This window comes from Haliaeetus leucocephalus, unplaced genomic scaffold (genome assembly GCF_000737465.1).
Source record: "Haliaeetus leucocephalus isolate CR32 unplaced genomic scaffold, Haliaeetus_leucocephalus-4.0 Scaffold137, whole genome shotgun sequence".
Classification (NCBI taxonomy): Eukaryota; Metazoa; Chordata; class Aves; order Accipitriformes; family Accipitridae; genus Haliaeetus; species Haliaeetus leucocephalus.
Window position 1 is genome coordinate 1,428,252 of NW_010972573.1, and position 15,607 is coordinate 1,443,858.

Consider the following 15,607-nt stretch of genomic DNA (forward strand, 5'->3'; position numbering starts at 1 on the left):
CAATTACACTATTATTATGCAGCAACTGGGTCTGAGGGAACTTTAAAGCTTTTCTCCATAGCTTCAGTTCAGACATAGGCTAAAATTAGAAGACTTCATATTTGTTTATCAGAGGCAAGCAACTAGAGTATGATAGTGTGGGAAAGCTAGGAATTATCAAACCAAATTGTCAAGGGAAGCCAGATCAAAACATGTTACTAGTGAGATTTAGGAATGAGTTCAAGAGGAGGGCGGAGGGTGTGACAGAAAAATAGCCTGATACCGGCTGAATGGTGCAATGTGCTGTGTTTCTTGCTGGTAGTTTGCCCTCATGTGATTTGCCTTCAGAAATGCCAAAGGAACATTCAAAGGGAGGGCAGTTAACACTAAGGAAAAGATTTTGCCTATAAGAAGAAGATAAAGTAGAACCGTGAGGAACAGGGACTCTGGTAGACACAATCCATTGAACATGTCTTTTTCCTCTAAGAGTGCCAACAGGTGGCAGTAACAAAAGCCTCTGGGCACTGCAAGCAGGAGACTGATATTTTAACCCGCAGTGCCACCTAGCTTTCTTTTTCCTTTCAAACGTGCATCATTAACATTCATCTGTTGCCTAAACCATAGTTCTGCTTGTCAGTCAGAATCTCAGGTAGCGAGTCAGATATCTTATATAATATATGATAATTCTGCTATAGAAATGCAGGCAAGAGCTACTAGATTCTCTTTACATATTCATCTTTTTGACACAAAACCATTATTGAGATTTTTAAAGAATAGGTTTGTGCATCTTGCAAAGTTTGGATGAGAATAGGTTCTTCCCAACTGGGTTTAAGTTTCTACTGACTAATTTTTCATTAACTTTCAACTTCATCCTCCTGGAGTATATTTAAGAGGTAAAAGTGGAGACTAAGTTGTTTGAGGTGTATGGTTTAGACACCTTTCAATTAAAAAAAAAAAAAAAAAAAGGAGTCTTCCATTTTCAGTGAATGAGAGCCTATTCGCTGCTCCAGAACACAGGGGATTACCACTCACAATGTTCCATCACACTTCATAAAGTGCAGGAGCACTCTTTAGAGTCAACATTAAAAGTGGAACATCAATTGTTTTATATCGAATTTAAACTTATTACAGTTTATTGCCATTTGTTCATGTTAACAGGTGTTGTTTGGGTGTTGGCGTGTTTCCCGCACCTCCAATGGCTTATCTCCATTTTCAGAGCTTGCATTCAGCTTTTTTTGCATGTGTTTTGCTTCTCATTTTTTGATCACAACACGTTTCAGATTATTTTTAAAATTTCTGCTACAATGTCCCTTAGAAGCTACAGAAATGTATTGTTTGATCCTCAATTAAAACAGCATTCCACACACAGGAGACAAATTGATGAGCTGAGAATTACATTGAGTAAATAAACTGAATGCAACACGACACTGCAGGGGATAATTAAAGGGGATGAAACCAGGAACATTGTATAAGATATACGAGAGGAAAGAAGGGTAAGTTGGTAAGTCAGGAATGTACAACAGATATCTAATATTTACAGTTTTATCTAATATAAATAAATACAGTTTAAAAAATGTCACAATAATTTTTTTTTTAAATTGTCCATGTACAACGTTAAAGATTGTGAGCAGACATTAAGAATATACGAGCTATCCTGATGCAGGTTTTAAAATAGTAACATGAATTCAAATATCAGGCAGTTCAATACCATATTTGTAAACAAACCCCTGATTTGAAACATTTCAATCAATTCATGCTTAGCTAAATCATTAAAGAAAGCTTTAGAGAAAAATTGTGTTCACTGCCTACCCTATGCCTCTCCTGAGAAATGAGCAAAAAGATGACATGTTGGAAATCACGCAGTTTTTGCCAAAATCTCAAGACTGGATATGCTTGTTTAAATTACTACGTGAATATGAACAGAGAAGATTAAAAGAGCACTTGAAAACCATCAGCAGTACACAGGGGACATGTTTGCACGCATGCGTGCATGCACAGCTTAATACATTACATCAGTAAGTCTCAGACTTTTTTAAAAAACATGCTAGCAAAATCAAGTATAAGGGAATACCAAATTATCTATGAATAGAGACTTAATCAACTTTCTGTATCATATTCCCACGCTCAAATATCATGTAGAAATGTAAAAAGCTCTGTCATTCACAGAATTAAATGAAATAAAATTCAGAGGCATCTCAATTTTTCCCATGAGATAATACAGCTTTTCACCAAAAGCCTTTTTAACATATTTGTCTTTCACAGTCAATCTGAAAATGACTGTGTAGATTAGGGAGCAAAATTATCCCCCCCCCCAACTTTCTGTACCACCTGCTGCCATGTTTTCCCCATATATTCTGTCAGGAAGTCCTTTTATAAACAACCAATTTGTTTCTTTTTCTTCACTAAATTTCTACTACCCACTTCATTACCTGTGCAATTTAAAGCTAAATATAAACACACCTTCAACATAAGCATCCTAAAACTTATCCTTCTGCCTGCAAAAATTGCTCCTCCTAAAAACATGGTTTGGAGAAAACACTAAGTCCTACTTCATCTTTAAAATCTACTTTCAAATTGAAAAGAGTTCCTGTATCCCAAATCTTGTACACAAAACACAGTAAAGACACTGATGTTCAAAGCAGGCAGATCCCTCAAGAAACAGTCCACGCACTAATAGTACCCTACCTATGGGTGTCAAATACAGAGATGCATAAAACTGTACCTTAGCCAACATGGCCAGGTGTTGGTTCTGTACAATAGCAGTGCGGTACGTTGCTAATCCTCCTTCCTCCAAAGTGGGAAACAGGTAGTACAAGTGGACACTGGCAAAACAAAAATCAAATCGGATGCTGTCAGCATTTGGTTAAAAATGAAGCACATGTGTCTCTAGGGAACTGTGCCTTTCCCTCAGATCCTAGATGGTAACACAGGTCCCTTCCCAAGGTGGCAACTCAGCTTGAAGTAAGGTAAAGAAACAAACATTAAAACAATGCTCAATAATATTTGACTGGATAGCATTGGCAGCAGGGGAGGAAGAGTGCCGTTTCTCTACTGGGCAGCACATAATCTCTAAATCCCTGCAATGACATGCAGTTCCATCATCTGAAGGTTATCAGCAGCAGTGGGTTCAGCAAGGTTGACACCTAGAGGATGCTGAGGAATAAAGCACAAGGGAAGCATCAGCCTTGAGAAACTGTGCCGCAGGTACGCAGTGCTTTAAGATGATACTACTGATTCAGGCTGGACCACCACTCAGGGTATTTGTTTTACAAGTTTCTTACAGCACTTTAGCAGGTGCTAATGGAGCCAAAGAACAGAACTCAACAACCTGTATTTATCAAATATGTGAAGCGATTAATACCACAGAAAAAAGAGTAAAAATTATAAGCTTTCTACTGCCTTTAATGATATTTGTTATCATGCAAGTAAGATACTTCATAGAACAGAAACAAAACAAAAAAAGTAATTAAGTGATCCAACCAAGATCTGAGTAACAGATAAATGATTCTGAATATCTTCATATATGACTACCTAACCCATGTCAGAAAGAAGTTAATACAGAGAGGGTTTTCAACATCCCACAAATAAAGCAGTGGATAGCACTAATTATTAAAATATTTTATTAACCTAGTACACAGGGAAAAAAGTGCAGATAGATGCAGGATTATTTAAGGACAAAAATTGCTATAAAACTTAGAGCAATCTAAATCTAATCAAGCATCATAATTCACAAAAGCAGAGACCTGAAGTCAAGAGAGTTAGAAAAAAAAATTCAGTCTTAAATAGATGCTTACATGCTCTATTGAACAGAAATGTAGCTCAGTTTTTTTCTGACTCGAGACAAAAGTTAGCTCAGAAAGTCAACTGATGGTTGATGAACAATGACAATGAAAAATGCAAGACATTTTAATCAGCAAGTCTTCCATCTTATCAGCCTGTACTGTTGTATGAGAGAAAAGGCCATGGGTTTTAAGGGCACTGAAGACCTTTATAGACAAATAGCTTTTAATACTGAGTAGCTAATGGGTAGTAGAATGGAGATAAGGGCAGTTTTGTTATTCATATAACAAACTTGCTTAAAAGAGAAGCTTTACAGTAAACAAGACTACTCCCCTATTAAAAACAGTAGAACAAAACAGCTGAAAATGGATTATAATCTTTACTTTGTGCAACTGCTTGCCCCTAGTAACTCAGGTAAGAGAGGCCAATGGAGGTAACTGATAATATCACTGTATTGTTCACTGATTTCAGTATACTCAAAGCAGACCAAAACTGGAACAATTTTTGATGAATTATGTTTTTTTGTTATTACTTCTAAATAAAATAGTTGAGCACAAATCTAATTTATTTACATACAGACATTATGGAAGCTACAGCCCTAATAACTGGAAATATAAGAACTGCAACACATTCAATATTACCAATAAATGCTTTTCACTTCCAACTAGAAAGAACTCATGGAAAAAAAATGGCATGCTAAGAAAAATACCCTTCCTTTTAAAAAAAGGGTACAAAGTTCAACTTGTCTGTAGCTGAATAATCTCTAACCCCAATCAACTTGAAATTGCACTCCATGAAACAAACTCTAGCTTTTCATTTTGTAATCTTCCTTGTTGTACCATCAGTACTGAAGGAATTTTCAAGAGAGCTGCGTGCAGATGTGCAGCTCTAAGTATCAGGCAGGACTGCAAACATACACAGTCATCAAGTAGACACTGCAAAGCTTAATAAGCCCAACGGTATGACAGTAACATACAAAGGTGAGGACTGTTGAAGAATTCCCCATTTACCTTGTTAAGAACTCCACCACAGCATCTCCCAGAAATTCTAAACGCTCGTTGTGGTTAATCCTGAAAAAGGCATTTTAAGGTTTACTATCATCTAAATAGCAAATGCTGGTTATTTACACAATACAATTAAAACAGAACAAATCAGACTTGATTGCTAATCAGCCGTGATAGACATTTTTGCAGCCTCCCCCACCTTCTCTGGGTTACAATCGTTTCTAAAACAGAATAACAACTACCTGAATCTTGAAACTCAGGACTGACACCACCACCTTTGAAATTTTCAGATGTTCCATTCTGAGCTACTGTCAGAGCTTAATAAATGGAGAAAGGAAACAGTACCATTGATTGGCACTGAGGTCGGGTTTCTTTGTCCATCAGACAGCACCAGGAGACTGAAACAAACAGCCTGTCTTCAGTGTTGTGCATGCAACTAGGGAAATGTACGTACTTAACATCAACACCAGCAGGGTATGATGACTCTGCAACAGATTCGTTGGTATGGCAGAGCTACAATGGAGTTCAGTACTTTCATTTTTCATAGCACCTTTAAATGCCCTGTTTTCTGTAACTTTCTTCAAGCTCAAAAGAAAAAATGGCTGTACAAGATGATGCATTCAAGCATGCCATTAAGCTAGTAGAATCGTATATTTCCTGTGTTTTCCTTTTCTTCTATCACTGCTCCTGATTTTCCTTTGTTTTGCATAAAGTTTCATTTCCTCCAAGCTCTCTGCCTGTTTATGTAACAAAGGACTAACAGGACACAGCAGCCAAAAAAGGACGCGAGTTTGTCTTTGAATATGTACAAATTTCTGCTCTACACATCAAAGCATGTAAGTAGCACCATTTTGACTTCACACATGATTGTAACAGAATCAAGGCCATTGCCACAGAGGGTTTTTTTTCATCCAGAAGGATCCTTCTCTAATGTCTGACAGCTTTTATCATAATTTGTACTCCCCCAACAATTATACAGTTACTCTAATTTCTGAAATAGCAGGCCTTTGTTATGGGCTGAAAGAAGTCAAGTACCTCTGCTGTGTAAAACAATAAAGTGTGAGCAAAACTACAACTCCTCTGTGTAGCAACATAGCAGAAAACACAGATCTCTCAGAAGTGGGATCTTATTTGTGTGTTATTTTGTGAGAATTAATGCAATTTAGCCTTATCTCACATTATCTTATAGAGGGCTGAAATAAGCTTGAGGCTGACTCTCAAAGAAAAGGGCATGGTCTAGCTGAAACCGCACTTGGGGAACACTGCAACAATAATTTATTCAGAATTCAACTTCTCCCATTCCCGAGCTTCCTCCAAATTGATGACTCTTAAAAGGCCCAGTTATAGCACTAGTTATACACTAAAATACACTCTGCCCTCTAGTTCACACATTTAGGAGATTTCACATGCAACTGTTTCTTGCATTAGCCCTATGAGCTTTGTTTATTCACTTGGGCTAAATATGGTGCCTGTGGCTATAAACCATATCTTAAACATTATTTATTTGGACAGAATTCTTAGTGGTCATTTAAGGATTATTACATTACAACATTAATCGTTTTTGCATATGTCTTTAAATTGGACCAGTAAATCAGCAAAGCCCACGTTCAGTATCACACTCATGTTAACAAGGTGCCATGTCAGGAAGGTACTACTGTGAGGAAACGTGATGGAGTATCCAATTTATAGCAATGATAACAATAACAACAAATCTTATTTTATTGGGCAGAAAGCAAAAAGGTAGCCTTTTAGTCCTCCTCATTTCAAGGATAAACAAAAAGTGATATCTGTTAAAACCTTCCTCAGGAGTTTTCTGCTTGCATGACCAAACATTTACTATGTCACTGCTAATGGAGGTTCAGCACATCTTCATAATATAAAAGTGAATTGAAAATGACTTTTCGTTTCAACTATTTGCAAAAGCTGTTGCTGACAGTAAGTTGGTTGTTTCTATTAAATATCTCCCTCTGCAACAACTTTCCTACTTGCAAACAATTATTTTCCTTACCTGGAAGGAGCTGGATCATCCTGTCCCAAACGAGACATAATATTTATCAGGGTGTTTATCCCTAGAAATATAAACAACAAACTATTAAATAAACAACCACTATTTCAATTTGAATAGACTTAGAAAATAATTACTCAAAATGTTACTTTGTAGTTGCTGTCCACAAGATCATCCTGTTATTTGCAGGGTAGAGCAAGTATAATCCTTACAGGTGCTCTCTGCCTAACTGATCGCAGTCCCATTACAATACTATTGTATTTTTGCATTCAGACACCCTGATTAAAATACCACCTTTGTATGAAAAAGACATTCCAAACATTACATAAACAATTTACTTCATTACAGCTGAATATACTTTTAAGGGGTAAGGAATATTCTGCAGCAGACAGACCACATATTTTCACATTAATAAGGCATTTTTACAAAATATCCTCCAGTTTGCTCACCATATGAGCAGCGAATTAAGGAAACAATACTTGCAAAAGATCAAAGAAAATACATCCTCCCACTTCTTATCCTTGCTCTTTCTCAGCTCTCTACTTGTTGATTAATTTGCAAAATCCAGTCTTTTAGAAAGATCTCACTGGTGTCTATGTATAACTATTGAAATCCTCCACTGAAGGAAGCTCTGAGAAGAACAATGGCCAACGAAATAATAATGGACAAAAGGTTTTATTACTGATTAAGCGTTCAGTGAGAGAAAAATGGTAGTGGTGTAACAGCATACCTTTTTTTCTCATGTGCATATGGTGAACTTTTCTATCTCCATACTTTGGCTGTCGAATCCCACAGTTGGATAAGGAATTTCTGGCATGATCTGGATTCATTCCAAAGTTTAAGTGATGGCTTGGATGAGTCATGGCAAGCTATAAAGTAGCACATACAGGAAAAAAAAGTATTAGATGTATTTTCACAAATGTAAGGAAGAAAAAAAAATCTTAGACTGGTAGCTAATAATTGTTATTTTTTAGTTTGAAGAAAGGCTATAAAGTGACATCATCAATTAGTAGCTTGGTTCCAGCAATTTAAATGTAGGAGGTACTATTTCAGATGTCAGAAAGAACATTTATGCCCAATCATCAGTTTAACTAATTAACTTTCAACAGGTTTTTTTTCTTTAAAGAAAAATTAGTTTAGAAGAGAAAAAAGCGTGAACTGTCAATTTGCCCTAAGAGTTTTGTTCACCAGTTTTGCTGAACTGATTTCGATACATTTGCTTATTTAAACATATATTCACACTAACATTGCAGCATAAACATTCATATTAAAAATATGAACAACTAAAAGAGCTTCTCAACCATTCACATATTTGATTTAGGTTATTTAAATATAAAACTTTCCTACTTCAAAAAAAGGGGATTATCTCTGGTTATTTACAGAAGAACTCTTTCCGTCTTGACTATACAGGGCCACTCTTCAATTGGAAGTGAACAGCAATGGCAGGATTGGTCTTCTGTTTTACATTTGTACCATCTAGCATCATCAAAAGCTTACTCTGCTGCTGACACCACCACTACAAAAATGGCAGCAGTAAATAGAACTACAGCTAGCTTTTATGACTCCATCCTGCAGACTCACACATTTTCTCCTTCTTTACACAGACACATCTAAAAATATTATGCATGTATAAATGTATGTGTACACACACCTTGTATATAAAACAAGAGACACAATGGCAAATTCAAGCTGCAGAAAGTTACTTCTTAAACACCTGCAGGACTGGTGCTGCAGGCTATGAGCAAATTGATTCCAGTAGTTCATTCAAACATTGTCTGTAGCTTTCCAAACATAAGACTTAGAGAAGTTTTTATTTTAATTATTTTAGAGAGTAAAGTTATATTTAATCAACAACAAGAACTTTCTCCAAGTCCTTTTTAATTCCTTGCTAATATTAGTAAGTTTGTCATAATTGCACATTCTCAACTTCTGCTCCATCTGAACTGGATGACACATGACAACTTCTCTGAATAGTTAAATTAGTGTAATCTTTCTTGCCCAGACTGTACTTTAAAAAAATACATCATGATGAAACAGGTGCAAAATTACACATCTAATATTGCCTATGCTTAAGTAGGTGATTGGTACTATATACATTTTTAAAAAGCTCTTTCTCTTCTGGAACAAGTTTGTAGGTTTTAAATAAATTTGCATAGGGATCAAGCATTTAAAAGTATTTTTGTTATAACTAAACATTAATTTAACTGATGCTGACACACTTGATTTAATGCTTTCTCCCCTTTTTGATTGCAATTTGCTTTTTGGTTTGTGTGTTTGGTCTCAACATTTTGAAGATTTCCATCATTGCATTTTTATCTTTCATATTAAAACTAAGGCAGCCCGCAAATAACTAAATCCTACAAGATGCAAAATGTTTAATGTAACTTTCAGTAGGACTAGTCCTGGAACCAACTTCTAGAAATCAGAGAAGCTGTGAGAAAAGATTTCCTCATAAGCTTAAAGTAGTTCAGGAGTAAAGTCTCCATACAAATACAGAAACCACATGTTTTGAACTTAGAAGAAAATTCACCTTTCTCAGCCCCAGTCAGTGGAGGGAGATGATGCTTATTTCAGAGGGAAATCCTGAACAGAAGTCTCCATTTCCCTTCAGTAACTTCAGAAAAAACGTAAGGGGAAAGGGGCCACTATGCCAAGAGTCAGCCTTCTGGAGCTGATCATTTCCAAATATGCACTTACATAAATGACTGGTTATGCAACATGGATGCATTTAGAACAAATAAGAAATTCTCCTCTCCAGTTCCTGCCCCTGTTTGTAAATGCAAAAATTTTATCATGTACTTGTAGAAATCAAGAGCCGACCAGAAGTTTGCCAATTCCTTTTCACTAGCTATAAATGCAAAATAAAAAGGCAACACTTAAGTTATTCTTTTTTTGAACGACAGACTGTAAAAGGAAGAACAACGGCGTGTATGGTCATCTACAGAATAACACTGTATTCTTCACAAATACCTAAAAAAAATAACTTAGATGGAAATAATGAGTAATGTACCCGACAGTCTTTTCAGTAAGCACATCTTTGTCTTTCTACACATTACAAGCAAATCCAGACCTACCACTAGAGCAAAGGCAGGTGTGTGTCTACAGGCACAATAGATGTCTCTATTTACAAGCCTCTTGGGAAAACTGAAACTTCTGAAAGATCTGCAGTGCAAGTAATCAAGTACGTCCAAGCTGTGGCAATGCAGTGCATTTCTCAAGTTTGTACAGCAGGCAGGATTATGGATAAACTCAATAATATTAGGAAGACAAACCAGCAAGTAGTTAATTTTTTTCATATCTTACCTGCAGCAAGCACCTATCTCGAAAAGTGTAGCCTATCAATTTGTCCAAATGCATCAGACACTGATGGTAGCGGACATGGTGGGTAAGGACAGGAAGCATCATTGCATGCTAAAAAACAATTGCAATAAGGAAAAGCATTCAACTTCAGTGTACAGAATACTCAGTTGACCAAGCTATAAATACAAACACTTTCCGTTTGTCACAACACTGAGTTTTACTGCTTTGGTTTAAATGAGAAAAAAAATCATATTTGACCAAACTTCATCATCAGAGCACTTAAATCATATTTGTCCATCTGCATAACCACAGAGGGGACACAGCCCCACTCAGACTAAATAAATAAATACATAAAACCAGTTCTCTACTTAAGTATTTTGAATGAGGTAAAAAATGTCTGGTCACCAGTAACATCAATTTTCAGTAAGCTGTGACTGAATATGACGCTATACGTTTGTACCTTCTCATTTAACACCCTGCAGTTTTACATTAGTACCAAAGATGAAGAAAGAGCATTTCCCCTCTGCCTCAATGTTAGGGAAGAACCACTTTAAACCACTTTAACCAGTTTTCCACAAACAGCAGTAGCTACTTGATTTTCAAGCACAGTTATCAGTGCCTTGGCTTCATTTCCTTCTGAGGAAGAATTAGGGGCTTTTTGAAACGCTGTAGTCTGGCATAACCTGGCTTAATGTGCTAAAAAATATCAGTAAGGTTGCTGTTTGATCATCTAGGAAACAGATAATGTTTTTCTGTTAGGGAAAATGTCAATAAAAATTTAACTAATTATGTTGCAAAACCAAAACTCTCCCTCTTTTGGTGTTTTAAAGCAGGAATTCTACACTGATATTGACTTTGGATGGATCTAGGTTGAAATAAGCAAGTAGTACAGTTTATCAGTAAAGTAGTACAGCAAGTACGATATCAATGTCAAAAATCTTGCATAAGAGTAAAAAGAGCTACATGAGAAATGTATTTAAAGAATTTTAAGCATGTGACCATTTCTGTGACACTGAAATCAAATTTCAGTTCTTCTAATCATTCCTATTAGTGACATGACATGAATATATTCAAAAGAATGACGTGTTTTAAGGGAATCAAAATCTGAGGGCTGTCACTATTAATTTCAGAAAGAGGAATGTGTATGATTACAGAAGATGGGTATACAGTTTGGAGAGATGCAAGAAAAAAGCATACGAAGCAGATGATGTATAATTTACAGAATAAACGATGTTATGGATTTCTGCAGGTCATTAAAGAAAGAACAGCAGAAAATACAAACAGGTGAATGTTAGAAGATTGAGAAATTAAGAATAACCAATGGCAATACTTTCTGTTTAAGACTGTGAAATTCTTGAGAACTGAACAGACAGCTGGAAGGCAATCACAGCATCATTTAGGTTGGAAAAGACTTTTAAGATCATTGAGTCCAACTGTTAACCTAACCCTGCCAACTCCACCACTAAACCATGTCCCTAAGCACCACGTCTACATGTCTTTTAAATACCTCCAGGGATGGCGACTCAAACGCTTCCCTGGGCAGCCTGTTCCGGTCAGTGCCTGACAACCCTTTGGTGAAGAAATTTTTCCTAGTATCCAATCTAAACCTCCCCTGGTACAACTTGAGGCTGTTTCCTTTTGTCCTGTTGCTTGTTACTTGGGAGAAGAGACTGACACCCACCTTGCTATGACCTCCTTTCAGGTAGTTGTAGAGAGCGATAAGGTCTGCCCTCAGCCTCCTTTTTTGCAGAGTAAACAGCCCCAGTTCCCTCAGCTGCTCCTCATAAGACTTGTGCTCTAGACCCTTTCCCAGCTTCGCTGCCCTTCTCTGGACACGCTCCAGCACCTCAATGTCTGTGTTGTAGTGAGGGGTCCAAAACTGAACACAGTATTCGAGGTGCGGCCTCACCGGTGCTGAGTATGGGGGGACAATCACCTCCCTGCTCCTGCTGGCCACACTATTTCTGATACAAGCCACGATGCTGTTGGCCTTCTTGGCCACCTGGGCACACTGCCAGCTCATATTCATCTGGCTGTCAACCAACACCCCCAGGTCCTTCTACGGCAGATAGAAGTAGCTAGTTAACAGAAAGAAAAAGACTCTCTGGATCTCTGAATGGCAGAAAAATTCAAAACAACTCCAAGCAAACTGAGTAAGTGTAAGTGAAATTTTATTTTGTTACCATGTCACTCATTTAGAGTTTTCTGAGGGTAATTTACAAGCTAGGAGAACACCCCTCTTATCTCCATATAAACTGTACAGGTGTACTTCCTATGTCTTCCTTCACAGAAGGAATTCATTAAAAAAAATCCAAACAAAAACAAGAGAAAACACAACCCAAAACTTGTTTCATGGGACAACTCTGCTTCCCTGCCTGACTGTTCCACTGCACCAGGCAGAAAGAGTCCCTCAAGCAAGGTTTAATATTCTTTATACCAATACATGTTGCCCCAAGTTTGAGGGCTGAAATCTAGTTTTAGATTTGTCAGCTGTGGTGCAGTGAATGAAGAATTGACATCTGCCTAGGAGCACACAGAAGGCCTTTAATTTGACTCTTGCAGTTATATTGACAAAGTGGTGCTTTCATGGCACTAAATACTTGATTGATTCAGTTAGTGTTATGTAGGATTTTAACTATTTGATGTTTCTGATGTTTTATGTATTTATCTTTTTATAAGAAAATAAAATATATGCTTTAAAAAATTGTATTAGGCTAAAGAATGGCTAGTGATTAAAAAGAAAGTCTCCTGAAACCATATGGCCCCAGGAGCTATCCCATAACTTTGGTATTTGCATCTGGTTATAAACATACAAGTAACTTCTTTTTTTGTTTTTAAATATATATGATTGTAACTATGTTAACTATGCATGTTCTTTTCCTGCTGCAGCTGGCATGGCAAGGCAAGGAATCTCTTGGGTGCTCCCAGCTAGTGCCACTATCCCCCAGGCTGGCAGATGCTCCTGAGCTGAACCTACTAAGAAGAACCAGGGGAGCTAAAATATTTTGAAATGCATCATTTCTCTCCTTAGCCTAAACACTTAACACAGCTGTTGAGGGCACACCAGCAACAATACAGGCAATGGGGCGGGTGGGGGGGCAGGGGGAGGTAGCTTCTCAACATGGCCCCATCCTGCCAGACTGCACAGTAAGTGCTGCCCAGCTTAGTGCCACGTTGTGCACTTCATCTACTGGATAACTAAGTGAGCCTGGCAGAACAGAGCCATTTTACATTTTTGGAACATTTCACTCACCCTTTTTCCTCCCCCTCCAAGCAGTTCACTTCTGAGACTGCAAAGACCAGTGTCATTACTGCTACGTGGAACTTAAAGCAACTATAAGATACCAGAGGGACTTAAAAGAGTTTCAATCTTCTAAACTGCAATGCTTTTAAAAGCATTAATTTAAAATCACTGCACTTTAGCTCTGCCCACAGAGTTGATTTATGCGTATTTAGGTTTAGTCTCTTTAATCTGGGAAAAAGCATGTAGCAACAGCAGCAGTCTTTCATTTTACAGACATACAGTTTGCCTACTCTTGGCCTCTCAAAGAAACCAAATCAAAGGACCTTCACACCAGAACTGGCTGATTTAGATGTTATGGCTGCAGGTGGGCACAAAAACGCAAAATAGCTTTACTTTCATCATCCTTTGGTGTTTTGGTGTCCTTCAGGAATATCCAAGATGACATTAAGAGATGAATCACAGAAATTATAACACAGAACTGTTTCAAAGCTCCTAAATTAGAAATTTACACTGTTTACTTAACCTGTAAAAATAGATACAGTTCACAACAAAAAATTAGAAAAGGGCTGTAATTTTCCTCAGCTATGTGAGAAGATACTGTTCCACTATTCTCCTTCTTTGACTTCAGAAGCAATAGTAGAATCACAAGAAACATTTCAGACAGAAGAAAAGCAATTTTAGTTATTAGCATTTCTCTCCTGTTAGAATTTCCCCTTTGGCCTTACCAGACTTTTAAGATAACAGCAGGATTTCTACCTGTACCTTTGCCTAGCAACACCCAGAGTTTATACTTCATACTGTTAAGTTAATATTAAATTATAAGCCTGTTAATTACTAAATAACATCTCCAAAACAACAGCTAAAAGAAGAATGATGCAATTATACCCTAGTAAATTTATTTGGCTGTTATAACTACTTGAATTTTACTAATACAGTATTATATTAAAATTGCATTATTTTTATCATATCACAAAGCTGGTGGCTGTCAGCTGCTTCAGAATAGGATCTGGAAGAGAGCCGTACCTTGGAGATGTCATACATATGAAACAGAGTATCTGAAACATATCTTTCTACTGAGGGTCACCTGTTTTAATCCAAAAGTTGTGGTGCCTTTTTTTTTCTTTCTTTCAAGCAAAAAGATATTTCTTCATGCTTCACTGCAAAATTTGTTTTTTAAAAAATACTTAAATGGAAAAATACATTAAAATAAAAATATTTAAACCCAACCCAATTGATGGATGAAGAAGTCCCTGGAGTTCCATGCTAGACTCAACGTTTGGTTAACCTCCAGCCTCCAGCTGTTCATTCCTACCCCATATCTCCCTTGTGCTAATCAACGAGTGGCAAGAAAACTAAAATTTTAAAAATAACTTCTTTTGGTGTGTGGAGGGGGTGGGCAGGACACTAGAATAGTTCCCCTAAATCAACAGATCTTATTGAGATAAAGGTATGCACTTCCATTTGCTTCTTCAGCCCAGAATCACAGCAAACCCTTGCAAGAGGTAAATAGCAGCCATCGAGAAAGAAAATACATTAAACATCTCTGCGGTTTAGTCACCTGGCAGACGTCAGAGCGTATCCCTGTTTTCCAGAATCCCTGGCTACTCAACTCGACGGTCACTTCACGTCTCATTGTGTTCTTCTGACGAATTTTCTGCAGTGCTTCCTAGACAGGGAGAGGATGGAGCTCCTGTGAAGAACTTTCTACACCAAAGCAGTATCAATGCACACGTGACTGCGTAATACCCATTTAAGGTCCACTTTTGGTGAGCAGTTTCTAAGACTAGTCCAAATCTTGTAACTGCCAGCCACAAACTGTGGTGGACGTGCTGGAGTACAGTGTAGACAGAGAATTTTGATAGACCAAGAAGAGAACAGCGGTGACTACATTTTTTTTACTGCAAATGACAGAACAAACCAGTCCAACTCATACATCCAAGATGAGACATAAGTTAAGGTCCATACAACGAAAGCACCTTCTTTACCCCTGTGTGCAAAACAACCTCTTCATTCAAGTCTGTCACCATGAGTGGTCCTGGTTTGAAGCATTCAGTAGGTGTAAAACATGCTAAGTAAAGAAAGGTTTTGTTTCGTGATCTTGGCTACTTCATAATAGTTCCTGTTCAACATTGTCAGTACTCCCAGTCTGGGGAAGGAGTTCAGCATTCACTAGCTCTGGAGCCTGTTATGATGAAATCTACCAATATTATTTCAATTAAATTTTTTTTTTTAAATTGTTTTGCTTTGACCACTGGCCATTTGGTATTGTGTAACCAGTTTATTTGTCTCTAGAAA

At 37.3% G+C, this 15,607-nt stretch overlaps 1 protein-coding gene across 2 annotated transcripts in view; it reads right to left on the minus strand.

Moving 5' to 3' along the window:
* Positions 1-15,607, minus strand: part of DROSHA (drosha, ribonuclease type III) — a 72,539-nt gene that overhangs the window by 19,495 nt on the left and 37,437 nt on the right. For both annotated transcript variants that reach the window (XM_010585979.1, XM_010585978.1), the window contains exons 16-21: positions 14,871-14,978; positions 10,072-10,179; positions 7,499-7,637; positions 6,772-6,832; positions 4,770-4,829; positions 2,702-2,801 (exon numbers count right to left, since the gene is read on the minus strand). In XM_010585979.1, coding sequence (XP_010584281.1) covers positions 2,702-2,801; positions 4,770-4,829; positions 6,772-6,832; positions 7,499-7,637; positions 10,072-10,179; positions 14,871-14,978 — 576 coding nt within the window. The remainder of the gene's footprint in view (positions 1-2,701; positions 2,802-4,769; positions 4,830-6,771; positions 6,833-7,498; positions 7,638-10,071; positions 10,180-14,870; positions 14,979-15,607) is intronic.